We start from the raw sequence: 27969 nt of genomic DNA on the forward strand, positions 1-27969 counted from the left end.
TGGTCCAGATGCTCACAAAGCCTCATCTACTGCTAGGGCCATCAGCCACATGAAGGGCAGAAGAGGCTGGAAGTCACATTCAAGCCCACGGTAAATCTCCAAAGCCTCCGGACTCCAGGACGCTGGTGGTTTTCACTCCAGAAAGGTTTCCTTCCAGAAGAGGTGGGAGCTGAACCAGCTGTAGGGCCCATCTCCCTGGCTGAGGGCACGTGCACTGCTATGGTGTCGGATGGGAGCTGTCACGGGAGTTTGCTCAAGCCAGAGTTATGTGAAACAGGAATAACCAACAAAAACAAGCCCATCAGGTTTTGTCCAGCAAGGGCCAGGTGGGTACCCTGCACGAGACCCGCGCAGAGCAGCATCCCTCCTGCCTGCCTCCTCCCCGCCACTAAGAAAGCCACTCTGCACAGCCTCGGTCAAGTATATGTTTTTATTTTTCAGTGGAACATAAACTCCTTTAGAAAAAACATTCATCTCGATGATAACACCCATAGAAAAAAACACCAATCTTGTGGGGTTTTTTTTTTTTTTTTTTTTTTTTAATTTGGCATTTGTTATTTGAATTTATATTAAAGCAAAGTGCATCTTTCTTATTTTTCTCATTTATACACATTGCACAATACATAAATAATGATGCTTATAAAACGTCTTTATATTTACAAGTAATAATATATTTATATATAACATAAAATACATTTTTTTCTTTAATAAATCTCAGGGTTTTTTTAAGGAGTCCTTTTTTGTGTGTTTTATTTCCAAAGCACTACAATGCTAAAGTTCCAATGAGAATGCTCTCTTGTTCATTTAAACCTTTATATTTAGAAAAATAGCTTATGTTAAGGTCTAAACATGCTCATTGAGCTAAGAACAGTGTAAAAGTATCATACTTGTGTATGAATTCAAGAAGAAATGAAAGCACAACTGCATTTCCAGATACGATGGTACCGGGATAACCTGATCTAAGCAGGTTATAACAGACCAACTATCATGAACACTTTTTTTCTTTTTTTCCCCATTTGCTTTTCTTTTGTTGTTGTTGTTGTTGTTTGTTTGCTTCGCTTCTTTTTTTAAGCTTATGCTTCTGTCACTTCGCATCTCAGCTCAAATTGTAAAACATGGGCCATGCATGGTTTCTTCACGGTTGTTTTCTCCCCTTGCATCAATCCATGACAATAAAAAAAGCAGTGGAAGGGCATCAGGTTATCATGTTGGGGCAGACTTCCCCCAACACCCACGTTCTTGTGGTGGACAAGATGAACACAGGGACGAGATGCCAGCCCAACGACAACAAAAAATCGACAAGGGTGGGTAAAGACTTGGCTGGGAAGGTTTTGCACCATCGTTTGGTTGCGGCTAGGTGGGGTTAGCACCACTGGGGAAGGGGGTCTCAGCTGGGTGTCACCGCCACTGGGGACGGCCGGAGGCAAGGGGAAGGTGGTGCATGAAAAATAGGGGGTCTCCTGTCATGTTATCCAAGAGAAAGAGCCATAACAAATAGCAAGTGGCTTCCCGATCCTTGATCGCATAGGATAATCCTTTCAGAGGTGGGAAACAATTATCGTATGCGATCTGCCCCCACCCCCCGCACCCTTCTCTTGCCCTTCTGAGTTATTGGTCATTCACACTTTAAAAATATATATATATTTATCAAAATACCAAGGCAAAAATCTTTCCATAAGCTATTTCTCAAAACAGGAAAACAAAACAAAAAGTTTGCATGAAAAGCAAGCACTCAGAAGGAAATAATAGCAGCAAAGTAGTATAAATGTCATGAGTCCACTCTGTCTCGAGTCATCGGTTATTAAAAATAACCTCCAACCAACACGGGCAACTGCTGATAAACTGTCTCGTGTAGCACTGGCCCCAGCCTTTTACAAAGCTGATCTGAACAGTAAATCCGGTCCATGGTTGCTGCATGAACTCATGGTCATTTGGCCTCTGCAAACTGTACGCCTTCTCGTAGTCAAAAGCCTTGATGGAAAAACCTGGAAACACTTTGTGCACCAGCAACATCCTGGAGTCGGGGTTGTCCAGTGTGGCCGACTTGATGAAGATGGGGTAACTGCTGCGGTTGTACACCCACACACCATCCACTTCCTTAGTGAGCTGGATGCCATACCCGATCTTGCTGCGGACCTTCTGTACCAGCTGGCTTTTGTTGTCCGAGTTGAGCTGTCCGAGGCAGAAACCATTCCCCTGAGGTAGATCATAGAAGATATCCAGGGAGGGCTCTTGGACAGAGTACAGCCGACCCACGCGCGTTTTCTCTTCCCAGTATGCCACCACGCACCAGTGTGACTGATCCCCCGGCTCCTGAAGAACTTGGGAATCTAAAGGAGGTGAGAAAAAAGGAAGAAGAGGAGAAATTGAGTGCCGTGGGGGTAATCTGACCCAAAAGTGATGCAACGCCATGAGGTTGCTTGCCTGCTCTCACTTTCATGATGCTCTCCATGCGTGCACCAGCACCCCTAGCAGAGCCACCGCTTCTGAAAGCAATGTGTGACAGCCACAGTTAAGCCCGTTTACACTCACCCACTTTTGGGTGTTTGCTGTGATGCTTCAGCGCCTGGTTCTGGTGGGAGACAAGGGCCCAAAGCACCAGCTCCCCCTCCTCAAAAGCAGCTCGAGGCACCAGCAGCACCTGCAGCACCTCCATCCCTCACCCAAACCCTAGGTGGGATTGCCGGGGCCGAGCAGCACCCTTCCTGCTTCGGCCAGCTGCGTTCGGCAGGACCAGGTGCCGTAAAACCTTTATTTGCACCCAACAGACACACTTGGGAGGTCACCCAAGTGAAACAGGGGGCCCAGGGCTAGGCTGCCCCACTTGGGGGGGCTTTTTCAGGCGATGGATGCTCAGGCTGGGCCCTCAGCAGAAGGCAGCCTGCGGGAAGCGCAGGCAGATGGCGGCTTGCAGTGGCAGGGTGGAGACCGGAAGCCTTGAGTTTGTTGACAAAAACGGTCACAAAAACCCACAAGAGCAGCCCCAAAGTTAGTTCCCTTAACCCGTTTTTTCAACTCCTTCTTCTCTGCCTAACCCTGTGAGAGCAACAAGGGTACAGCACGGGAGGGAGAGGAGGAAAATGGGGTGGGGGGGCTGAGAAATGTGAAAAACCCCTTTCCCTGACGGAGTATCTGTACCAGCCCAGTGCAACTCCTCCCAGCCTTCGCAGGCATATTAAGACCTGGGAACTAGTAATCTCTATAACTGTATTTTAAAAAATAATAATACAAAAATCCAGCCCGGACTGTGGGTTGGTGAGCAGGGGGCAGCACCCAGAGGCCTCCCCAGCCAAGCACCGTGAGGCACCGCAGTGCCGACTGAGCACCCTGCCTTATTTTCTGTATTTTTCTGTACTTTTTTGCTATTAATAAACCTGCTTCCCCAGCACAGGCATTTTCCTCTGGCCTCCTGTTTAAAGCACGGCACTGTGCTCTTAAAAAAAAAATACCTCCAGCTGCACACTTTTAATTTCATCATTTCTATGCCAGCAAGGAAAATATTTCTGCTGTTGCTGGAGGCAGTTATTAAAACCGGGCCTGAGCGCACCCAGCCAGCAGCAGGAGGGTCGCTCGGCCACCAGCCCCCAGAGCCAGCAGGGCCGGGGGTCCCTGGGAGGACAGCCTCACAGAGCATCACGCCACAGGGTCGAGGTGTGCCACCGTTTGTCCATCCACCTCCCCTTGCCAGTGCCTCCCAGGACTTTTGTTTCCTCTAACAATCCTGCTGAAACCTGGCACCGCTGGGGAAAGAGGACGAGCAAGGGAATGGGTGGCCCGGCTTGGGTTACTTCAGCCCTAAGTGAACGGGGTGCCAGCACCCCTCTTCCCTCTGCTGACAGAGGATGCCCCAAGAGGGTGTTTATCAAGAAACACCCCTGGGACTGCGTTTCCCATGGAAAAAAAAGCACAACCTGGGGGTAATGCAAGCTGCCCGGGTGTCCCGCTGTGTTGCGCCCCCCCCCCCCCTTGCCGCACCCTCCCTGCCAGCAGGAGTTTTGCCCAAGTAAAGAAACAAGCTTGGTTGACAGCAGAAAAAAAGTTAATTGCTAAAAAAGCGGCTGGCCCTGAGCCCTGGTCCTGGAGGCAAGCTGGGGGCAGCCACAGGAGCCTCCCCCCAGAGAAGCATCAGGCACCGCACTGCTCGGGCGGGGGGACAAAACTGCTGTTTGCATACATGCGCAGAGAGAGGAGTGGATTTGTGGTTTTTTTCTAAAGATGGTTTAACTAGCTGTTTGGTTAAAGAGCTAGTGAAAGTAAAGCTAGGTTGTAAAAAAAAAAAAAAAGCGCACAACCCAAGCAACCAACCCACCTAATCAGAGCCTGCCGTCAATGCCTAGAGCCTGCAGGTATTTTTGCTTTACAGCAGTTGAGGGAATTTTGCAGCAACAGCCATTGAACCCTGCTGAAATTCCTGTAAGTTTTGATTTATTTTCTTTAACATTAAATCATCCCTTGGGGGGGGGGGGGGGGGACAACAAAAAAGCTTTTTTCACCTCAGGTTTTTGCTTGCATTAGTGAAGACCACTTAACAAGTAGCTCATTGCAACTTACAAAGAGTTATTTAATTGCCAGTGTGTTAAAAAAAAAAGGCAAAAAGAAAAAGAAAACTGCCTTGGCTATGAATGAACAGACCTTTATGGAGGGCTGGAAGTTCATGAATGAATCCCACTAGGGTTTTCAATGACATGGAGTGACCAGACCTCAAGGACAAGTCTTAGGTAATCCGTGATTTTTTAAAAAAGCCAGTGCCAGCGCACAGTATAAATATGCCAGAGCGTCTTCTGTTTGCAAGATTTGGCTGTTGACTGGATGTCTAGTCAAAAAGCCATTAGAATATATGGGTTGAGCCTGGATAAACAGGGTCAGGCCTCCCTGCCAGCCTGGTGAGCCAGCCACCACCAAAGCCACTTTTCACGATTGTTGGGACCCCGGCGGAGCTCCCCCACTCCCCCCATTTTGGCATCAGCAGGGAGTATGGGTGGGAAAAGCCAGTGGCATTGCCTGGGCAGCGGAGGCAGGAGAAGAAGTTGCAGGAGAGAAGGAAAAAGTGACGCAGGCACGCTTCCGGCGGACATGGAAATTTTTTCCCCAAAAGGCTCCACTTTATGGCAATGCCCACAGGCTGGGCTAGGCACAGAAATGAAGCAAAATGCTCCAAAAAGTCCCAAAACATGCTGTCAGGGTCATCTCATGGTCCCGTGCCACCTCCCGCAGAAAGCCCTGCTGCAAACTTGCACAAATCCCCAGATCCTGGTAAATTTGGGGCCACATCTCCCGCAGCATGTCCTCATGGGCCACCTGCTACTATTGCCAGCGTGCCATGCACCGGCTGAACCAGGGCCACTGCGTGGGTCAGTACATAAACGGCTGAGAAACGCTTTGGGATTCCAGTTTTGAGTTAAAAGCATCGTTTTTATGAGCTCCTCGGAGCAAACACATCCATTTCTAAATGCCTGCAAAAGTCCCAGCAAGCTGTGAGCGCTCCCATATCCCAGCAATGATAATGCTTAATGCTAGAAACATGCGCACCATTATTTTCTTATTAAGCACCCCTCCATTTGCTGCTATCGTTAGTTTATTATTATTTCTATGGTTTGCAAGGCAGCCTGCCTAGTGGCCCCATCAGGATCAAGGGCCCCCCAGTGCATTGTGCAAACTTATTGTAAAGAAAAAATAACTGAAAATAAAGCTAGCCTCTGCCCACAGGAATTTGGAGAATTAGTCATATTGATCACTCATAGTCATGTCTACAGAGAACCACTGGCCAAAGCAGAGCACGTTTCTGCATGGAGGGGTGAAATCAAGGCAACAGTGTGGCACCCCAGACTTTTGGGGGCAACATTTCTCAGCAGTTTGGTGCCAATGTCTTTGAAGAAGATTTTGTTGACTCAGCACCACATTCTCACGGAAAACCACATTTTTTTCTCATTTATTCTACCAAGCCAGATGACACCCTCTGAACTTTCCAGAAGGGCCATCCTGACCTCTACCAACCCCTTCCCAGGGGAAGGAAGCATTGCTCCACGAAGGCATCACCCCAGCTCCTTTCCAACATGCAAACCTGTTCGACAGACTGTGAGGTTTCCCACCGCCTGCCTTGACCCTTGCAGTTGTCAAGTCCTGCCCAAAACTGCTCAATGAAAGGCCAGAGCCAGGGTTTCTCTTGCTTTGGCACCATGGAGCTAAGTGGGTGAGGGAGACTGACTCCACAGAGGGGACCTGAGTGACCCAGGAAGAGCCCCGTGCTTGGTTTTTGCGAGCTGCAGCAGAAGACTCACACCTCACATCACAGCTGTGCTGGAAGCAGCAAGGAATTTGTGAAGCAGCTTTGTTCCTCGATACATCAACAGCTTCGGGATGATGAAACCGTGTCACCTGCAGCTGTACTTTTTCTTTCAGAGTTCTGTCAGTTTTATGAGGGGACCAGGAAGAAAAAGTTCTTTTTCATTCAGGAACTGAGCCATTTCAGCTAATTTCAGGAGAGGTTTCTGTGATTTTTTTTTAAAGGCAATTTTGTATTAAAAAAAAAATACACTGAACATAATTTTTGGTTTAAAAATGTGCATCGGCCCTCTCCATCCCTCCTGTTCATCACTAGATGTTTTCATGTTTTCCAGTTCATCTATCCAGCCCTTAATACCCTCTGAGCTGGTATTAGGAGTGCCAGAAGCCGTTGCAAAAGCCGAGCCCTGCAGAAGACAGAGACCAAGCACTCGCTGCTGCTCACAGCTTTTGCCTGGCAGTGGAGGAGAAGAAAGAGCGGGTCCCCCTTTCTCTCTCCCTCAAAAGTTGTGTACTTCTTCCAGGCTCTGCCCAGAGGCAGCAACACTGCGGCCAGCAAAGCCTCTCGCAGGTTTTCAGATCTCAGCCTTGTCCCGGTGCCAAGTTCATAAACATCAGGGGGGAGGTGTGAAGGGGATCTTTTGTTTTGCTTTGTTTTGTTTTGACATAGCTAAAGGTTTTCCTGTAATCAACCGATTTCTAAGGAAAACAGCAAGTTGAGCACACACTGCCCTATCTTACTCGCCCGGACTACTCCCATTTGATCCAGTCAGGAGCTATCTAGATCGTCACTGGAATCTGTGACAGGAACAGCTCTTAGCTGAAAATGGGAATACAACAGCGCTCCTGATTAGATTTTTAAATGCCTGTAATTGGATCTTTTATCAGTGATATTAGGACTACAAGTAAATTAAATTATCCGACTGCAGAAGTGTTTTAACCACAGAGATTTACGTGTCTTGATTCTTTTTAACAGCAGCTTCGCCCTGCAGGGTCTCCTGGTGCTCTTCCTAAGCTTCCCACCATCACACGTCCCCCCCTCCTTCATTCCTCTGGGAGGCCTGGGCTGGGATTTCCCACCCAACCTCGCCATGCCATCACCTCCCCTGGCAAGGCCATGAAGGGCTTCTCTTTTGGGTACCCTCGCCGAGCCACTTGCGGTGGTGACCCTGCATCCATGACTGATAACCCAGCGTGAATGGACAGAGACGGTGGATAAATTAAAGTCCACATGCACCGAGCGCTGAAGAACAGATGAAACAAAGGCCCTTCCTCCTTTATCTGTCAGCACACACGGAGGGCATCTGTGCTTAAAAAAAAAAAAGGCTGGACTGGTGTCAGCACAATGTGTTGTCTGGTCGGGGCCAAGGCTGAGACCGAGCTCAGCGCATCTCGCGCCGTAATCTCTCTTGGCTGACCTTAAGTGGCATTTGTGAGCGCGGGGCAGAGCTGTGCCCCTCATCTTTTGCTGCTCACTGAGATGGAGACAGAGAAAAGGCAGTCACTGCCTGCAAGATCTCTTCCCACACACCCAAAAGCAGGCAGTAAATCCTGCGTAAAAGGTGCAAGGCTTTCGTGGTTCACATACAAATTCACTGCATGCAGCACCACGAGCTGGATGCAAATGTACTTGCTGCAACTGATTATAGCCTCCCCTTTTACGAGCAAATACACTTTAAAAAATGCCAGGAGTGGTTCATGTTGGCTCTGCACAGGTTTTTGCATGCTCCTCTGTGTTTTCTTGAGAGTCTCTTAGACCAGCTCGGGGCACTGCAGTTGCAATTTTGCCCCTCATGTCACTGTAAGTACCTTTTTGCAGGATCTCAGGAAAAACACATGACTGAACTATTATTCAAGAAGGGACCAGGAACTGCATCAAGGTGAGGAGAACAGTGAGCATGATGTGCAACCACAGAGCTAATCAAAGCGAAGACAAACAGGCATGAAACAGGGAAATGTCACCTCCCTTCTAATCTCTCGGGTAATTCACAGGGTCCTTGGGTGGGGGAACAAACAAACAAAAAAAAAAAGTCCAGAAAAAACCTTCAAAGCCAGATTTCCAGATATGCCTTGCAAAAGCAAAGAAAAATCCAAATTAAAGGACATACCCTGCTGTAGAAAAGGGTCTTTGTGCCTTTACTGGAGCTTGTGGGCAGCCTGCAGACACCACCCATGGGAATGTTTGCCCCAAATCTTTTATATCTCACTGCACACCAGGGCGAGACAGTTCCCCTCACTCCTCGCTCCCCTGCTTTTGATGGCTCAGATGATTTCTGAAAGGCTAATTTAGGGGATTGTCACGTGCTCAACTCCTGTTGTTTGCAGAGAAAATAACCCCCCCAGGGATGCGCCCACCCAAGCCACCTGCGGGGTGGCCCCCAGGGACGTGCCCCCTGCCAGCATGAGAGCCCCCAAAGATGTGTCGGTCACATCAACACTTGCTTAGGGAGCCCTTAATCTGTGGATTATTGACATGATAGACCATAACATCTCTTTAGGAGCCATTACAGCCCATCGTGTCAGTAGGTACTTACAGAGTCCTTAATCTGCGGATCGACAGGCTAGACCTTAATTTTGTGTCTATGTCTAATTAGGCAGTTTCTTATTACTCAACCTATACAGTAACCATGCTGGCCAAAGAGCCTTAAAATTATTTCTTTAATTCATTAGCAAGTTGCCCACCCAATCACTTAAATGTCTCCTTGCTCCTCAAAATAAGTAAACCTTGCGTAAAAATTGATGTCCTGAGTTTTTCCCCAAAAACTTTACTTTGGCACCAACAACAACACGAAATCTCCCTGCCTGGAAAATGAAAATCTCTATTCTCTTGGTGAAACCCCAACTTTCTATTCCATCACAAGCCATCTTCACTGCCTGGGGAAGGATGGAAGGCCTTTGCACTCCGTTCGTTCATTTTTCTAAGGGCTGGTGTCTAGAAGCCGAGTCACTGTGAACAGATTTGAAGTCTTTTGAGTCTGATGGGGATGCAGGGGATAAAATTTGGCAGAAGCCACCATGGGAAGGAGGCCGGGATTGTAATGATGTTTGATGTTTGTAACCAGGGCTTTGGTTCAGACCAGTTTAGCAGTGACTGATGTGGCTCTCCCCTGCATTAACGGGAGTGCTCTGCTCAGTCCAGGCATCCTCTGGGGACCCGAGCAGGAATTCCCATCACCTCCAACAGGGCTGCAAAACCCCCTTGTGAAATCAGCACCAAAATGAGGTGGGGTTGGATGGCGAGAAGAGGAGATAGCAGGTCCCCGAGGACATCCCCTACAGTTTCCAGCACAGCATGGTGGCACCTTGGGCCAGCCTTCTCCTGGGGTGCCCGACCTGGCACCCAGCCCCAAACCGTGGGGCTTAATTCATGGATGGGGCACAAGAGCAAACTGAGGAAGGGTTTGCTACGAAGCCCCGAGGGTGGGCAGCGATGTGGCAGAAGGAAGGCAGGGCTGGGAGGGCAGCCAAGGCGTGAGGAGTACAGCGTGATTCGCAGCCAGGTGCGGACACGCATGGGGCAGTGGGGAGCGGGGACAGGAAAGAAAGAACCGAAGTGAAACTGCCGGGTTCATGGAGTCCACCAAAACAGAAATTTGATTCACAAACATCTTATTAGTCATTGCTACTGTCTAGTTACAGTGATTAATCAATTATCACGGCTAAAAATTACCCAAGAAGAGAAGAACCTTTCTTGTGCCCATTTTCTTTAAAAGCCAGCAAGGCTGCAGCCACTGGTCTGAGTCTGCTGCAGCTACAAGGGGGAAAAAAAAAATACACATGCACACACCAAAAATGCCTGTCAGCCTGTCTCCAGCGGTTAGAGAGGAGCCAGCTGACTCCAGTTTCCTCTGTACCAGGCTTTGGGCCTCATCAGCCATGCAAATTATAGAGTACCGTGCTGTCTGAAGGCTGAATTTCAGCTCAGCTCAGAGAAAAGCCTTAGAGGAAGGGTGGGGATGAAGAAGCCAGCCAAATCCATTCATAATATTTACAGTAAATGGGCTTCTTTGTTGTTGTTTAGTATACAGTCAAATTATTTTTGAAGCTTTAATTTAAAGAACCTTCTTTATCTGCCTCTCCTTCTGCACCCCTCAAAGGTGTGGGAAACTTTTCTCTTTTTTCAGAAAGCGGCAGAATGGGAATCCCTCCCTCTGCGCGTCACTAAGCCCTGCCCGCGATGGGGTGGGAAGAAGGAGGCCTTCCAGGGGGACAGGGGAGACCCCTCCCGGGGTGGGGGGAAATATCCTGGGGGATTTTAAGACCAAAAGGAAAAGAAAAATCCTGCCCAACGTGTGGGAGCCGGGTGGGCTGTGTGCTGTGGTTAAGCACGAGGGCACAGATGCTGCACGCGGAGCCCCCCAAGTCCTAATGCAAACCCCTCCCAGACCCCTTTTTACCACACGTGTCCCCACTGCTCTCCTCCCAGGTGGCAGGGACACTTCCCTGGAGGAGCAGCTTGCTCCTGGATGCTCCCACAGCCCCTGCCCTTGCTCCCACGTGTCCCTGCGCCGTCTGCATGCATTTCATACAAGTCTGTGAGATCCCATTTTAAGGACAATCAGGGAGGTTTCAGGAGATTTCAGAGGCTCCTCCTGAACACGCAGGAAACCCCAGCAAGTCTTAGCGGTGCCATGCACCCGCCAAGTGACTCAGGGCTGGTCCCGGCCCCAGATGGTGGCAGTGATGAACAAACGCCTCCCTGCCTGGCTTCCAGCAGGGCACACCCCTTCTCCACCTCAACTCACCCCAGAGCTGAACCAGAAACCTGAGAAGGAGGAACCAGCACACAAAGGGCTCCCGAGTTACAACCACGCAAAGCAGACCCGAGGCTGAGCTTGCCAAAATCCCCTCTCCGGTGACAGCAACCTGCCCATCACCCTCTCAGCGTGGGGATAAATCACCACCACTGCCACCAAAGCCATCAGAGGCCACCAGGTCCCGCAAGCTGTGGGGTCACGGCCCTCCTGAACACAGCCCTCAGAGCTCAGTTTTGGGAGATGAAGACCTTGAAAGGCTTTTGCAATTCAAAATAAAAGCACAGCTCAACCGATAAGACGGTCGCTGCCGTCTGGTCCTGGTGATGCCCCAGCAAGCAGGGATGCAGCCCCCGAGAAAGCCATGGCTCTCCATGTTTTATTCTCCCCACTGACAACATGTAGCTATGCGGGTTACATGTTAAAGGGCTTGTAAAGGCCTTAATAAAAACTGATGCATACTAAGCTAGTATTTCCAAACTGATACCTAATACCCAGATGTGTGTCATGATTTTTTCCTAAGCGCATTCTGCGCACACACACACACACACACACGGGGCATCACTGCCGCTCTCATTTCCATAATGAAAAAAATCCTCTCCTTGCAACACACTGACCTGTAATTCTCCCCAAAGCTATTGCAAGACCAAAAACAGACATTTCCCTAAAAAAAAAAAAAAAAGACCACCACCCATCCCGTGCAGAGCTCTTTCCTGGAGGGCAGGGAAAGGCTTCTCGCAGGGATGTAAAACATGGAAAAGCACGGCTGGAACAAAAGTCCTTTTCATGCCCAATGTGCCCCCCACGGCCCCACTCCATAACAATTATGAAAACTGTTTAGCTGGGATGGCATTTGGAGCATTTACTGCATTCCTGCCAATAAATTCCATTCCCGGATCTGATGGAAAACGCGCCCCCCTCTTTCCTCCCTTCCCCTCCCTGCCTTCATTCCTTCTGTCTTTCTTTACAACCTAATACCCTGTCGACTCGGGGCCAGGGCCTACTTAGGGGGAAAAAAAACACCCAGCGCCAGACTGGAGACAGCATGCAGACTGAAAAAGTTAATCATTACTTCTGTCTGCCTTCATAATCTAATCACGCCTATTCCTAAGAGCATGCGGCAAAGCCCACTTGCGCGCAGGCATGCCGGGGCTGGATCTCCGTGGACAAGACAAACGGACGGCACCGTCCCCCCTGGCCGGTGCCCCCCAGGCAGGGCGCAAGCCAAGCGCCCAAAGGCCGGCAAAGGGCACTTGGATGGAGTTCACAAGAGAGGAGCTGCCTCGTCACGCACACACCCCTCCCCTCGCCTCTCGCTTTGCTCTGGATTAATAATGCTGAGCAGTTATAGAGAATATTACGTTCATTAAGTAATTAACCCTCACGGCGCTCCGGCGGAGCTGGCACCCCCATTTCGCAGACGGAGTGCCAGGGCCATCGGAGGTTTCGGCGCTTTGCCCCGAGCTATAAAGCAAGCAACACCCAGATGAAAAGCTCCAAAAAGCTGCTTGCTCCTGGAGGAGGTGGCTTCATCCAGCAGCATGGTGGCACAGGGGACACTTGAGGCAGCATCCTCGCCAGCCCAGGAGAAGCCCTGCTTTGCTGCCATGCATCGGTGCATCTCCCCCAGCCCAAAATGCTTGCTTTCTGCCCCCAAAATCACCTCGCTGCGCCGTCCCAGGTGACACCAGCCTGGTGACGCCCGCGACACATTTTCCACGCTCGCTCTGCGGGGCTGTGACAGAGAACAGAAAAACCACAGGCCTCTCCGTGCTGAGATTTATGAGTTTGTTCCTTATAATGAGCTAAAAGTCTCAGCCTGGCTTCCAAAGAAAATGAATTCATCAGTTCAAACACAGTGATGTAACTTCAGGCTCCCGACTCCTTTTCCAAATAAAACTGCTGTTTCTCGATTCCCGTGCTGCTGCTCGCAGCATGGCTTTATGGGGTTATTTACCCGCTTGGCCTGGGGAGGCGCGGGGTGCCCTAACCCAGCCGCGGGGCTCCCAGCGGCTGTACCGGGCGGCCGAGCTGCACCCCACCTCACCCCCCACTTTCTCAGTGCCCTGCGACAGGGCTGCCTTTTTCTTTTCTCCTGCAGGCCCCATTGCAGATAGCTGCGGCACCTCCCCGCACTGCCAACCTCACGGCAGACATCAAAGCGTGGGTGGCCTGGGCAGGAGCTCCCCCTCGGCGGCAGAGCCCGGGAATTCTTAGTATCTCTAAGCCAGAGCCATCGGTTTCATCACTGCGAGTCACCAGGGCCAGAGCCAACTCCACCGGTTGTAAAAGCAGAGGATGTTTGAACTTTCACCACCTCCACGGTTCCTGGGTTTCTCAGCTGTAAATCAGCCCGTTTCGGAGGTTAAGGAGCACCTGAGCAGGAGGGGACGGCGGGGATGGGTGTGGTGGCGGCACTGCCGGGGTGCGGGGCAGCTCTGCCCCATGGAGCCATGCCGCCGCAACGCTCGCCGCTGCGAGCCAGTGCTTATTTAATCAGCATTGGCAGCTCTACAAACAAAATCTATTCAAAAAGAAAATTACCATTCATAGACTCCTGCTCGCTTATTATGTACACATATATGTACATATTTGCAACAATACTCCAAAGGCTTAGCAGCTGGAGCGCTCCTGAGCGAGTAGCTTAATGCAGAAATCTGCCTGCCCACCTGCCCGATAGGAAGGAAAAGCCCTGGAAAGCCATGTGGGCATGCTGGGGGCCAGTGATTTACACTAAGAAGTGAGGGAGAGGCAACTGAGCCTTCAGTCGCCAAAACCCAGCACCTGCTCTGTCCTCGAGGATGAGGAAGGGCACGGGCACCATGGTGGCTGTGGGCATGCACAGTGGCAAGCAGAAACCAGGAGAGGAGACTGAGGAGGAATGGGGGGAAATGGACAAGAAATGAGCCACGGTCAGTCTCTGTGCACCACTGGGGACAGGAGCCCCAAGGGAGGGAGCCGCGCTCCAGCCCTGCACCCGGGGACACCTCCAGCATCCTGCAACCCCCCTGGGGCTTTGGCAGCCCTGAAAGAGCCCAGGGCATGGCAGGAGCCAGGGAACAGGGACGGGAGCTGGAGCTGCAACACTTTTTGTGTAACGAGGTTAAAAGGGTAGAGAAGGGCTGAGCCAGCCCTTACAGAGCTGCTCTTTTTTTTTTTTTTTTTCAAGCTCAAATCAGGATAATGACACTGGGTGGGGAACAATTTTGAGGGCTGAGCAGCCAAATCAAAATTAGTCTCCAAGCCAAAAGCTTCCTAGGCCTCACAGTTTGGGGAAGGAAGCTGAGAAAAGTCATGAAAAGATTCTTCAGTAAGTCGAGAAGCACGGCCGAGCGTAACGTTCAGGCAAAGGTGACCCTGCTGTTAAAATATTTTTCAGCATAATAAAAATAAAATAAAGCACTCGAACTGCCTCCCTCTGAAAGGTGGGCCCCACAAGATTGGGGGGGGTTCTCCTTTTCTCTCCTTTTCTTCTCTTTCTCCTCCTCTCCCGGCACTTTCTTCCCCTTCACTAAGCTACATTTTCTTGTATCTCTTTTTTTTTCTTTTTTTTTCTTGGCTCTTTCCTCATAAAAGACTGATGTAATTTCCTGTCTTGTCCCAATGTTTCCTGTTAACAGGGTGAAAGTTATCACCACAGATTTAAAAGGCTACCTAAAAAAGGGTTAAAAAAATAAAAATAAAAGCAACGGGAGAGAATGGCTGGCCATGAGCAATGCATCCTGGGGCACACCTCGTCACCTTCTTTCTCCATTCCTCATCCAGGGGCCACCTGCATGTCCCCCGGGATGCAGGGCTGGGAGGAGCAGCTTTTGTGTGGGTCTGGGGCACAGAGAGAAGCCCCAGACTTCCCCGGGGCAAGAATGCACCACTCCTTTCTTGCCAAAAATATAAAATAAAATAAATTAATCAGTGGAGAAAGTGGCAGCCTGGCTGCCAGTACCATGGTCACCCACCGCCCCCCAGCCTGATGGGCAGCACCGCTTTCCCAACATGCCCAGCATGCTGATTTTATTAAAAGTTTAAAACAAAAACAAGAAAAAAAAAAGGCTAATCACAAGCCCTCGCCACATCCTGTGCGATGCTGAGCACCTTCCCATCCTGCTGGCCCCCGCACCACGCAGGATGGGGCCGCGCTGCTTGTGCTGCCCCATTCCTCAAGAGCGGTGGGACACAGCACTGCACTGGCGGCACACAGCCCATCCTCAGCCAGGTGCAGGCAAAACAAAGGGATTTCGTCAAAAAGCAAGGGCGGGGGGGGTCAACTTGAACTCGCCTTTCTTTGCACGCCACCACTAAAACAGAGCGTGCATCAGCAATTAATAATATCTTGGCGCTGAAAATAAACTGGAAAGGAAGCTACTTTGTGACAGTAGGCAGGTGGCCAGGCTGTGGCGTGGGTCATTCAGTCCTGCCAGGGACAGTGGTGGGGCTGGCACTGACCCACGCCTGGCCTCATATGGTACCCACTGAGCGCGGCCGTCAGCCCACCTGCCTCCTGCACGGCTCTGGGGGGGTCGGTGCATCCCATATTCCCCGTATTTGTCCCCCCCCGGACAGTGCACACCCCGTTTTCCCCCCGCCAAAATGCTTCAATGCTGGTGCTCACGGGCTCTGTATTTAGAAACAGCATCACGCTGTGTCCCCCCATCCCCACAGCAGGTAAATGCATGTGGTTAATATTACTTGTTCCTATAGTGTAACTGATACCCAATCACAGACAGCGTAGATGGAAAAGATTCAGGCCCCATCTCTGCCAGCTCAGGACTGCTCCCGTACGAGTGTTTTTGTCCTGTCTAGTTTTAAATGTCCCCAGTGATCGGGTTTCCAGCACTTATTGGTACATTTTATTTTGCAAGCAGATAGCGGTTTGGATTGCTCTCCGGCAAACATGCAGGTACACCCCTCCCTGGCACCAAGCTTCCAAATTCACCTTTCTACTCTCATTCCTTCCCTCAAAAGCCCCAGGTTGTGGGAGAAAACCCAGTGGCCCAAAAGCCAGCTGCCTGAAACTGAAATGAGCCACAAACCCCTTCGGTGTGGCGACGACGAGCAAGGTAAGAGGCAGCGACCCTCCCCGGACACCATGCAGACGTCGCTCGCAGCGGGATTTCTTTTGCATTTTATTGCCGACTGCTCCCAAGGCACCGTTTGCTTGGAAAAATCCCATGGCGCCGACGCAAATGGATCAAGCAGGGATCACTGCTGGGAAGGGGGATGGAGTGACATGTGCTGAGGGCTCCTGCCATCGCTTGGCTTTTAACCCCTCCTGGGACAACATCTAGGGGAGCACCGAAACTCCTCCCTGGGCCCCGGAGCAGTTCAAAGCAACTATTCAACAGGTCCCACTCTCTTTTGGGCAGCCCCCAGGGTGAGAGCCCACTTCAAAAGCCCACAGGAGGCAAGGGGCCGAGAGCCGTGGGGCTGGTGCCAAGCACCAGTTCCCCCCTCCCCGTGCCGCTGGCCCGGCCGTGCTCTGCCACAGTCAGATGATGTGCGAGGCAGACGCGAGGCTCCTAGTCTGGCAGGCAGCCTGCTCTGCTCCAGAGGCTCCAGCGCTGTCATCCATGTGTTAACCCCTGATAACCTTGTCCTTCGGAGGACGGGGATGTGCTTTTTGGGGAGCTGCTCCAGGCATGGTGGCTCACGCCACTCACAAACTGCTCCGCAGCAAGACTCGGAAGGAAAGGGTGCAACAGCGTGAGGCATTGGAAGCAACCAAAAAAAAATTGAAGGGCCATATGCTCAAAAATAAACCCAGAATAAGTGACTTGAAAAAAAAATCCCAAGCAATTGTTTATCCCTGGAACAAATATACAATCCTAGCTACACAGGGAGATGTCTCAATTTCAGATTATAATAGGATGCCAATTTGTAAATAAAGGCATTTCACAGGAGGTTATAAACTCTGTACTACAGGGAGGTGGAAGAAGGGTTGGGAATGGGAAAGTATGGCCTGGGTTGGGAACAGGAAAGCACAGCCATGGCTGGGCCGGAGAAGCCACTCGGGATCCTGCTTGCAGCGGGGAGAGCGGAGGGACCCACTCACGAATAACTGTGGGTTTAGGCAAGGTGCTTCTCCCTGGCGAGCAGATACCAGCAGGGATCAGAGGCACAGTGAAACATTCCAGGCCTGCCCGCTATTCCATAATGAAATGTCACTCAGCGTCACGCAGTGCCTCTGCAGCAAAGCTGAATCAAACCTGAAGGAAAGCGGCCCATTAGACCCAGCACAGTCCGTTCCCAGGTGAGCACTGCTGGTGCCTCTCCAGCCTCCAACCAACTTTCCAGGTCTTTCCCCATCTTTCCAGCACACTCCTTGAGCGGAGGAGGTGGGAGGGAGAGGTTGAGTCTGCACTCACCCAGCCTTAAGCCACGGCGGGCTTGGGCTGGCGCCCACCCAGCACCATCACGCGATGTCCGCTGGCTGTGGGAGGCTCTGAGACGACTCCAAAGTCTGGGCGAGTCAACAGGCACTGCCAAGCGCAGGCTGAAGGCTGAGTAAACTCTTGCTTTGGTATTTTATGAATAACCCCAAATAAAAAAAATAAAAAAAGTGGCGGAGGTGGCAAGGATACGAGCCAGCTCATCTTGCTTTCTCTGCATCACGGCCTGGGCTTCTTGGAGAGCTTCTTTTTGCTGGCAGACCCAGCACTGTTCAGCTGTCCCGCAGGAGAGCTGCCTTCTCACCCACCATGGGCACCACAACCCTGCGCCGGCCAAGAGCCACCAGCAGGGCTGGAAGAGGGAGATGTCCATGTCCAGGACAGGCGGATGCCGTGTCCACATCCCATGGAGACCCAGCACCACCCCACTACCCCGAGTTCTCTGAGTGCGGCTTTGCTTGTTTGAAAGCACAGTCATAACCAAACACATCTGCTGGGAACAGGTCAGCTCAGAACATAGGAAAAACCACTCTGTCTCCTATTTAGAGACATTATTTTTATCTCCAACGGGATATTTCTTCTCTGTGCTTCGACCACGTCAGGGATACAAAGGACCTGGGCTGGTAGCACCTGAACACAACCACCTCAGTGGGCGACACCCTGGCTTACCCACACAGTGACCACCGATAACAATAAAGAGAGATATGTGGTAGTAAGGTGGGGGACACGAGCTGGAGGGACAGATGGGGAGAGACAGCAGAGGTGCCCTGAGAAGAGGCGAGGGGAATGGCACAGGGTCAAGGATGAGCCGACGCTGCATTAATATCCAGCCAAGCTGCATGCAGGCTCCATGGGCTTCTCTGCTCTGATTTTGACCTCTGGAACAAACCTCATCCCCATCCTTTTTTTTTTTCTTTTTTTTTTCTTTTTTTTCTTTTTTTTTCTTTTTTTCCCCCCCTATTTATAACTAAGCCAGCTAGGTCACAGAGGTGTCGTGTGGCTGGGTCCCCATCCCTCGCACTCTGCCCCCTTCCACACACTGTCACTGATGACGTCAAAGCACAACTCCACTACACAGGAGGTCACCCCGAGCATTCTGGGGATGCCCGTCCCTTTGTGGGGGACTCCCTGTGACTGCATTTTGACTTTAGGCTCCCCCCCTTTTTTTTTTCATGGAGGCAGGGCAGGAGCAGCTCAGCTTGGTGGTTGTGCGGGGGAAACACTTGCAGATGCCGCTCTCCATCCATCACCCTGGCCATGCCATGCTGTGCCATGCCACATGCCCTCCCACCTCCTCCTGCTTCTGCTCTCCCAGCACCTCTGGTATTCATCAATGAAACTGCCTTCGGCCTCCAGGAGAAAGCAGCCCTGCTGGCAGCCAGACCTGCGGCTCCCTTCATCAAAGGATCCTCGCTTCAGTTCCCTTCTTCATGCTCCTCTGACAACGCCCTCGTCTTAAAGCCCCATGCAGTTTTCCTGCCAGAATGGATGTTGACCCCGGGCTGGCCCGCTGCCCAAATTCTCCGTGTCAATAGTGATCTGCCTCACCAAACCTACCTGTCTGCCTTCGAGAAGCTAGGCCAAGCCTACCGGTTCTGAACGTGACTACAACACGGGCATCTGCTGCCCAAAGCAACCACTCCAGGCGCCCATGGTGCTACAGATCTACACGGCCACCATCCCTCCACCACGTCCTCCTCAGCTTCTGAACTGACAGAAATGGGGGTCTTGTGGCTTTTCTTAAAGCCTTTGTAAGGCAGACTGGAGGATGGGTTTTCCATTAGGCCTCTGTGGCCCGCACCTTCCCAAACCCAGATGAGCACTCCTCCCTGAGGTGAAGCGCTCCAAGCACACCCTGACTCATTAAAGCCCTCTTCATATGCACTCTTCTGCTAACTAAAATATGCCAGGAAAAAAAAGAAAAAAAAAGAAAAAAGGAGAAGGTTAGCTTTAGAGAAATGCTGCAAACTGCATTTATTTTCCTTTCTCGACTGGGTTTCTCCAGTTGGGAATTTTCAGCGCTGCACTTCTGTGCACGGAGTGGAGATGCCAGTAAATCAGACCAAATTCAAAACAAATGCTCTTTCATGTGGAAGCATTTGGCTTTGTTTCATAGCTTGTGTAGCTAACCGTATCCCTCCATGAGTCAACTCTCCTATCAGCTCCTCATTAAACTAAATGGCTACAATTACATTGTGGAGGAAAAAGAGTGGTTAATGATCATAAAAGGTTCTGTTTCCAGGCTTTTGGGGGGGAAAACCTTTGATAACCAAGAGAAGAAAAATAAATCCAATCACATGAAATAAAAAAAAAATGCCCTCGGAGGGGGGATGGTGCTTTCTTTTGGGGGCAGGGGGGGCTCTGTTCATGCAGCTCCTCGGAGCAGCCCCTGGCCCCAAGGCACAGCGCTGGAGCTCCCTTCCCACTGCCCTTCGGAGCGAGCCGACTGATTTCCTGCAGCCCAGGCCCCCACCTCCCTCTTTCCCTTCAGAAGCAGAGCAGACAGACGAGATGTTATCAATAGCTTGAACCTTTCAGAAAGCCCCCTTTTAAAAGCGAGTACTTCCTCTGCTTATTTCATGTGGTATCCTGTGGAACTGAACTCTCTCCTCCCCTCTGCAATGGGCATATTTCAGGAGGAAAAAAAATAAATCTAACAACATCCTTATTGTGTTGTTTTGCTCCTTGTTTCCTTTCTTTTTCCAGTCCCTTTTTTCTTCCCTGCCTTCCCTAAAGCTAGAGGCTCCAATGGCAAAAAAAGGAAAACCCAACATCCCACAATGCTAAAAAAAAAAGCGCAGCAACAAGTTGCTCCATTCCCTCTCCCCCTCCCTTTGATTAATTCTCATTAGGGCCTTTGAACAAACACTATGCTCCCCTCTCAAATAACAGACAAGGTATATATTAAACCGAAAGAAAAACAAACAAGGCTCACTTAAAGACATCCACACCAAATGCAATTCCTGGAGAGAGAGAAAGACATGCAGACCCGTGCGCACGCATGGCTGCTGATGACATATTTCTGAAATTCCAGTCTCAGGGCAATGAGCTGCATAACTGCTCCACAAACCATAAATCAGGGAGACATGCCAACAAAGAGAGCACCTTCCAACATCAGCGAGTACATGCAGGTACGTGGTTTCAGACACTCAGTGAGCATGCACAACTGCTTTCATCCTGGCAGCACCAACGCGTAGAGCCTAGCCTCAGGACTGACCTGGCCGGGGAGGGAGAAGGGCTGGTGGAGGCTTTGCACCTTGGAAAAACCCAAGGAGGGGTGGGGAAGCCACCCTCCAAACCCCCATCCCATGATGGCTGAAGGAGGTGGGAAGTGGGAAAACAAGGTAAATGCAGCACCCTCTTTAAAAGCCGAGCCTCACGCACGAAACTTTGGGTGCCGGTTACTCCAACCAGCAAAGCCTGAAGCAGTGCCCAGGCACAGCTCTTGTCCCAGGGATGAGACAGCGGTGCCACCGCTGCCAACCGGGCCAGACAGCTTGACACCAACCCCTTCTGCAAGGGACACCCACACCTGCTCCGATAAACCACGCATACGACCAAACTGACGGCCAACATCATTCAACCTTCCCCGGCACACCTCTTCCTGCCTCGCTCCGAAATTAATGGAGCGTAAGGCTGGAGTTCAAAGGAAATACAGGCTTTCGGGGAGGGACAGCTTTGCCTGGGATTTCAACACATCCTTTGCGAGCAAAGCTGCTACTGAAACGAAATCCAACTCCCCCTCTGAGCATGCCTTTCTCAGCGACTTGCATTCCTGAACCCCCCCGCACCCATTCTCAGCTAGGTGGGACCCTCGGCCGAGGAGACCCAAAGGGGTGCGGTGGAGAGACCTGTGGGCAGAAGTAAGGTCAACGAGAGGCGTCTTACCTGAAAGCCCCCCAGGGGCTAGACAATTAGTTCCCCCTGTTTCAGTGGAGGAAGGCACAGAGTCTGGACAATCTGCTGCAGCGGAGGGAAAGAAGAAGAAGAAATCAGTATACATGCGATTCTTTGCAGGCTCCCAGCGCTGCCGTGAGCGGAACACACATTCCAAAGCGTTTAACAGGAAGCAATTATTAACATGGTAGTTCATCAAGATGCATCCACCCTAACTCATCGCCTCAGTCAAGGCTCCGTGCTGCACTTAATCACCAGCCCAGGCTGATTATAGACCGGCAAATATTACAGACTGGCTGCCACCTCTCCATCCAAGTCACCAGGTAATGAAATCAAGGCTGTCCTCCTTAGGACGGAGCTGACAGAGCTCCCAAAATGCTTAAATTGCAGCTTTATGCACCTAATGCAGTCAACACCTGTACTCACCAGAACAGGAAATGAAACGGAAAAGTCTCTTCACTGCCCTGTTGCCACAAATGGTCTAAGCTTGTACTGCCCTATTCAGCTTTTGTCACCACCGGCTGCCGCAGACCTCACCCACCGCTGGCTACCCCTGGGAGCACAGCGTGCATCCATGGGGCCCACCCCTCCAACCACTGACCAAAGGGACAGGGTGAGATTACCCATCCTGTCCGCAGTTTCCCGTGACACATGAGAAGCTTTTGGGTTCAGGGTTTGGGCCTCTCCATCCCGAGCCACCCAAGCATCTGCTTCCCCTGCTCCAGGTGGTGACAGCCAGAAGCCACCACCGGTCCCCTGCTCCTACAGGCAAACTCCAGCTTTTTGGTCACTACTGCATGCAACACGAGCTCAGGGGCATGCTGTGCCTGAGCGGAGATGAAGGCAAGAGGAAAAATCCATAAAATTCACACAACCGCCAGGTCCTTGGCAGGCTGTACTAAAACACAGCTGGTTCCAGCCTCGCACTCTTCCTATCACCCACGTTAGCCAAGGGCTCTTGCTAGTAAGAGGTACTCAAGCTTGTGTTATGTTCGGCACTGAAGAGGTCGCCGGATCGGAGGTTTACACAAGACTACTGCTTGTGAATCTCCTCCCCCAATTCCCTTACTGCAATATAAAACCATCACGGAGATGTCCAATTATTCCCGGTGGCTACCATCCCAACCCTGCAAGGTGCCGACTGTTTCCTGGAAATTGCCAAACCTCTGACTCCCATGAAAATCAATGCCACAGGTGGGCATTTGGCTCTGCAAGCAAAACCTCAGTAGGTTTCCTGCCCTTGGATGCTCCGGCACCACCACGACAGCATGTGAGCACCAGCCCAGCCCAAGCCCCTCCAAAGCTGCCCGCAGGACGCCGTGGATGACTGCGCAGCAGAACCAGCACTGAGCCAGGCTCAGCAAGGCTATGAGTGGGCTATGGAGACAGCCCCTCGCAGCTCCTGTCCCGCTTAACAGTGGGTCAGAATATCTGCTTGAACTATTTGAGGGCACCACTGTCCCTCTCACTTCCAACACAGCCACAGGCAGCAGCCCCTGCAGGGGCAAGGGGACGCTGAGCTGCCATGCGCCTCCAGAAGCTCAGCTTCGCCCTGCGGGCTCAGCCCCATGCCAGCCACTGTCACCAGCCCCTGGGGACATCCCAGGTAAGGAACAAAGTCCTCACCTACAGCTTCTCCTCGATGAATGTATCCAAGCAAGCTGGCTCACACCTACAGCCTGGCGCAGGTAACACGTCTGTCAAGAGCAGACCTTTGTGCTCTGTGCAAAGTCAGGGAACCAGAATCACAGAACAGTTTGAGTTGGAAGGGACCTTTAAGGATCATCTAGTCCAACCCCAAAAGCATACGAACATCAAATCAACACAGAAGCCAAGGAGGCATTTCACTAGCCGCAGCAGACCCCAGCACCCTGCTTTCCTCAGGCAAATGGCACAGCCTCCCCAGCACCCTGCCACCAGAAGACGTTTGCCATAATTTCACCGAGCACACTGGTGACCACTGCCGGACCCTGCGCTGGCACAGGTATGGCTGTTCACATGAAGCACTTATAAGACACGGCACTAGGCACCTAAATATTTTTATTACCACTATCTGGTTTGATAGAAAAATACAAGTTTCCTACTGGGTGCACATCCCCAGCTCCATTGGCACTGTCATTTTTTCCTAAGTCGCCCAAGTTAAGTGGAGGCACTGCTCCTACCCAGGGTCCCTGGGGTGGACCGGCATCCGAAGATGCACGCATCAGGTAGGTGAAGGACTTTGCGCCGTCTCACCGCCAGCTACCATCCCTCCCAGCCGTGGCTAGCATTACGGAATGTACAGGTGGGAAATGTCGGTCACACGGCGCTGCCTGCCCTGCCATGGGGATGGAAGGGATGCTCAGACATGGAACCCTCCCCGCCTCGGCACAGGCTGCAGAGGAAGCGCATGGAAAGCCTGAGCTTGTGCAAGTCACCTGCGCCGACAGACTGAGAGGCTGCGGCGGCGCCTGCCGCGGCCCCACACGCCCTGGTAGTCAGAGTTCAACTGCCAAATAGATTTGTCTTTCAAAAAGGAAGAAAAGGAGGACTTTTTGGTGAGTAACCCAGTTGTTTCTGCGTTTCCAATTGGCAGCATTAATCACTTCCTATTGGCTGATCCGAATAACTTTTCCTTTCGAAATGGCACATTCATGTTCTGCGGCTTTTCTGTTTACACACATTTTGCTACCTTATGTCAACACTTGCTAATGAATAAATATATCACTCCACTAACTGAAAATGAGGTCCTGGCAAAGGCAGATTGGATGTTTAAACCCTGCTAATAGATTTAGCCTAACATCTTTACAGGAAGCTGAAGGCAGTCATTAACCCTTCTCTCCTGCAGCTCTCTCTGCAGGCATCCTCTGAACCCTCTGCAGAGTACTTTGCGTCCCATGCTGGGATCATCTCTGGGGAGAAACAAGGGCAACAAAGGAAGAAATCTAAACACCTCATGCTTTGGGGTGACCACCCTCTTGTCCAGCCACCATGCAGGTGAAATAATGACAATTTTGCCCAAACCCACCAATCTTTGAGACCCAGCAGGGCCTCATTGCTTGTCACGGAACAACCCTTCTGCAACCCAGCAGAGAGCAGCACGTGCTTGGGATGCTCAGCCTCCTCCCGATACCCTCGTTCATTCGTCAGCCTTTATCTTGTGTTTTTTCATAATGAGGCAAAATATTTCATGCTTTGCAACCCAATCGTTTATTAAAGAGCATTGCTTATTTCCACATGGCATAGAGAAGCTTGTTATTGTTTCTAAGAGTTTGCAGAGGGGAAAAGTCTACAGCGTTACAACGTCCTGCCTCACTGTGCTCCAAGGGAGCACTGGGCAGGATGGGACCCCACCACGGTACCCCAGACATCTGAGGGCACCCCAATTTTGGGGTTCCTTTCCTTCCTTTTTTAAGAACCAACTGAGGGCAGCCTGAAAACGAAAAGACTGACTCCACCGAGGCGGTCCCATGGGACTCATCCAGACTCCAGCGGCAGCCAGTCCCGAGAAACTGCAGAGCAGCAATTTTAGGGAAACTGCTCTTCTGGCAGAAAGAAAAAAAAAAGACCCAGAGCTGGTCTGCAGAAACACATCTGTCTTTGACTCCCTGCCCTGCTGTCCCCCAGCTGCCAGGCATGACAGGGGGGCACTGTCCCAAAGACACCGCGCTCCAGATCCGCTAATCCCCGGGGAGACAGCAGCTGCCCCTCTCTGGCTTCACCCCACTTCCAACTCTCCCCACCTTTCCTCCTGCCCTGTGCCAGCCCTATTTATCTAACACTGGCGAGCTTGTTGCCATTTGAGAGTTTATGCAGACAACCGCAAAAGAGCTGGTGCCAGCCTCAAACGGGCTTCTCCCCTGGCACCCTGACATTCAGTTACAATCAACAGGCATGCAGAAGGGTGCTAAGAAAAATACTAATTTTCTGACACACCCACCCACCCCCCTTCCTAATTTTCTCTGCCTGACAACATGGGATTAGGCTCCCTTAAAACACAGCAAGATTTCCGCCAAGCCCAGTTGTCAGGTCTCATTTGGGCTCCCAGCTGTCAAGGAGCTGCTTGCACGAACTGCACCGTTTCCCAAATTCCTACAAAATCCGGGCAGGCGCAGGAGTGAGCTGCACAACTGCCATTACCAGCACGAGCCACTCGTGGTTGGGCATGACACCCGTGGGGCTACTGACTGGGAGAAGCTGGCAGCAGCCCCAGCCTTGTGTTTTTCCCGTCACAGCCTTCCCAAACCACTCGCTCCTGAGGCCAGCCCGAGGGCCTGAGCCGCACCACAATCCCTCCTCGAGTTTCCTGGCAGAGTTGTAAAATCAGACTTTGTGCAACGCCTCTCTTAAACAAATTACACCTCAATTCTTCCGGGGGGATCGGAAGGCGCCCCGGCACGCAAGTAGCCCAAAAGCGAAATGTATCAATGTAACAAAGACCTTTTCCCTGAGAAAGGGCTGTTCTCCCTTTTTATCTGAAGGCAGCAGTCTGCATTTAAAAAGGTCCACTTACTCGTTGGTTTGAGAAAATCCATTGGATATCTGGAGTAGGGTGGAGGGGGAGACTCTGGAATTAGAAAAGTACAGAGAAAAATAAAGGCAGAGCCATGAGAAAGAAAAAAAAAAAAGATAGGAACTTATGATAACAGTTGCATTCTTTTAGCAAAACTGTTTGTCTTAGCTCTGGGGGTTGGAGGCAGGGCAGCGAGGCGGTGATTGCCTTGATATTTAGCTGTCAGATAAACAAAAGGGGCCGTCTGGCGCCAGCCTCCCTGCTATCTGCCGCTCGGGCTGTCTGATCGGGGCCTCCTTGGCTCGCCCGAGCCGCGGCAGCGCCGGGGCCGGCCGGCTGCGCCAGGCGGCCCCTAATCCCCCGGCACCGCGCGGGGCGGCGGGCAGGCAGCGCCGGGGGGGTCCCCGCCCCCTCCCCAAATCCGAAAAAGAAAAAGAAAGAAAAAGAAAATGCCGCGTTGCCCAGTTAGTTAGTTGGGGGGGGGGGGGGTGTTAAAGGAGGGGGGGTTGGGCAGGGAGGGCGTGTGGCTGCATCCTTGTCCACATCCCTGTCCCCAACCCCATCTCCATCCCCATCCCTATCCTATTCTGATCACCATTCCTGACCCCGTTCCCTACCCCATCCCAATCCCCATCCCTGTCTCCATCCCCACCCTCTTCTCCATCCCAATCCCCATCCCCTTCTCCATCCCCATCCCTTTCTTCATCCCAGTCTCCATCCCCATCTCCTTCTCCATCCCATCCCGTCCCGCACCTAGCTCGCAGAGCCGGCTGAGGTGGTGCGGGTTGCAGCAGACGAGCTCGGGGTGCGCCTTGCCGTACGACTCGCAGCAGCACAACCTCTTGACTTCGGAGCAGTGCCGGAGGTCGGGCCAGCGGAACAACTTGCAGAGCAGCACGGGCAGCGGGTACCAGTGCTGGCCCAGCCGCGAGTCGCCCTTGGCGGGCAGCAGCAGGCAGGGGGTGCGCGCCCCTCCGCGGGACTCCACGGCGTGCAGCAGCCCCTCCAGCTGCCGCTCCTTCAGCCGCTTCAGCACGGCGTGGGTCAGCGCCTTCAATTCCGCCTCCGCGGCCGCCCGGCCGCCCCTGCCCGCTTTGCCGGGGCAGCACCCGCGCCCCCCGCCGCCGGCATGCGCCCGGCCCTCGGCCGCCCCGCCGGGCTCGCCCGCCTCCTCCTCGCCGCCGGGGGCACGGCTCCGCCAGAGCCGCCGGACGAGCAGCGAGCGTTTGGTCCTGAACATGCGGGACGAGAGGAGGGGCCCCCGGCTACAAAACGGGCATGTCGGCCGCCGCGCATGAAGGGGCCGGCAGCCGGGTCGCGGCGGGGGGAAAGCGGCGGCGGCGGGGCCGAGGAGGGCTGTGGCATGCGCCAGGCTCCGCGCTGGCTTCTTCCGCCGCCCGCCGCGAAAGGTGCGAGGAAAAGGGGGCAAAAAACGGAGGAAGAGCGAGAGAACCAGAGGAGTGGGGAGCCGTCTCTCTGTCTCGCTTCGCCCCCCGGAGAAAAAAGGAAAGAAGGCGAAAATGCCGCCTAGAGCGCGGGGCCGCGGCGCATCGCGCGGGGGTAGGCGGGCTGGGCTGGCCGGCGCCGCGCAGCCCTACGCGGCTGCGGAGAGCGCCTGGAGCCGCGGGGGATCCTCGGCCTCCCCGGGGCTGCGGCTCCCATCAAGCCGCCACCTTGGGAAGGGTGGGGGGCGTCAGGGATGCGACGCGGGGCAGAACGAAGGAATTAAAAAGAAAACAGCGAGCCCAAACGGTGGAGATAAAAAAAAAAAAAAGGAAAAATAAAAATTAAAAAAAAAACAACACCACCGACCCTAAAATTCGGCCGTCAGAATCGATTTAAGCATCTGTCACAAAAGAGAAGAATAAGCGCATCCAGAGTGTTGTATCCCTTTTGAAAGCCCAGGTCGTCCTGATTCGGGGTTTGTGGTTTTCCTCCTTCTTCCCAAAGGTTTTAATCCACATGCACACACAGAGTCTTGATCCGGCTGCTACAAAAAGAAAGAAAGAAGAAAAAAAAAAGTGGGGCTGTGTCCCTCCTTCCCCAGCAGCGTGCTGTTCTCCGCGCTGCTCCGCGGGTACCGGGGGGGCCGCTGCCACCCGCTGCCTCCCCCGGCGCCGTGCTTACATGGGAACCCTCTCCGTGCTGCCGGCGCGTC

The 27969-nt window shown here is 52.1% G+C and overlaps 1 protein-coding gene across 3 annotated transcripts; it reads right to left on the minus strand.

Moving 5' to 3' along the window:
• Window positions 1–27388, minus strand: LOC310888954 (mothers against decapentaplegic homolog 7-like). Of its 3 annotated transcripts, none has more exons than XM_083852622.1 (4): window positions 26565–27186; window positions 25812–25865; window positions 21311–21382; window positions 1–2330 (listed from the first exon to the last, which is right to left on the minus strand). In XM_083852622.1, exons 1-4 carry the CDS (start codon window positions 27049–27051, stop codon window positions 1792–1794), a joined length of 1152 nt encoding a protein of 383 aa, XP_083708748.1. In that variant the 5' UTR covers window positions 27052–27186; the 3' UTR covers window positions 1–1791. The 3 variants fall into 3 exon arrangements, with proteins under 3 accessions (XP_083708748.1, XP_083708749.1, XP_083708750.1); XM_083852624.1 differs by having other exon boundaries at window positions 2–2330; window positions 21311–21385; window positions 26565–27388; XM_083852623.1 differs by lacking the exon at window positions 21311–21382.
• Between the last annotated feature and the right edge of the window lie 581 nt (window positions 27389–27969).

This window comes from Anser anser, assembly GCF_964211835.1.
Source record: "Anser anser genome assembly, contig: SUPER_W_unloc_7, whole genome shotgun sequence".
Lineage (NCBI taxonomy): Eukaryota > Metazoa > Chordata > Aves > Anseriformes > Anatidae > Anser > Anser anser.

Coding starts and splice junctions, on each gene's coding strand:
- LOC310888954 (XM_083852624.1), bottom strand. CDS start 27,051: ATGTTCAGGACCAAACGCTCGCTGCTCGTCCGGCGGCTCTGGCGGAGC. Junction 21,386..25,811: donor GGATTTTCTCAAACCAACGA/GTAAGTGGACCT, acceptor CCTCCGCTGCAG/CAGATTGTCCAGACTCTGTG. Junction 2,331..21,310: donor AGCCCCTGGGGGGCTTTCAG/GTAAGACGCCTC, acceptor CACCTCCTTTAG/ATTCCCAAGTTCTTCAGGAG.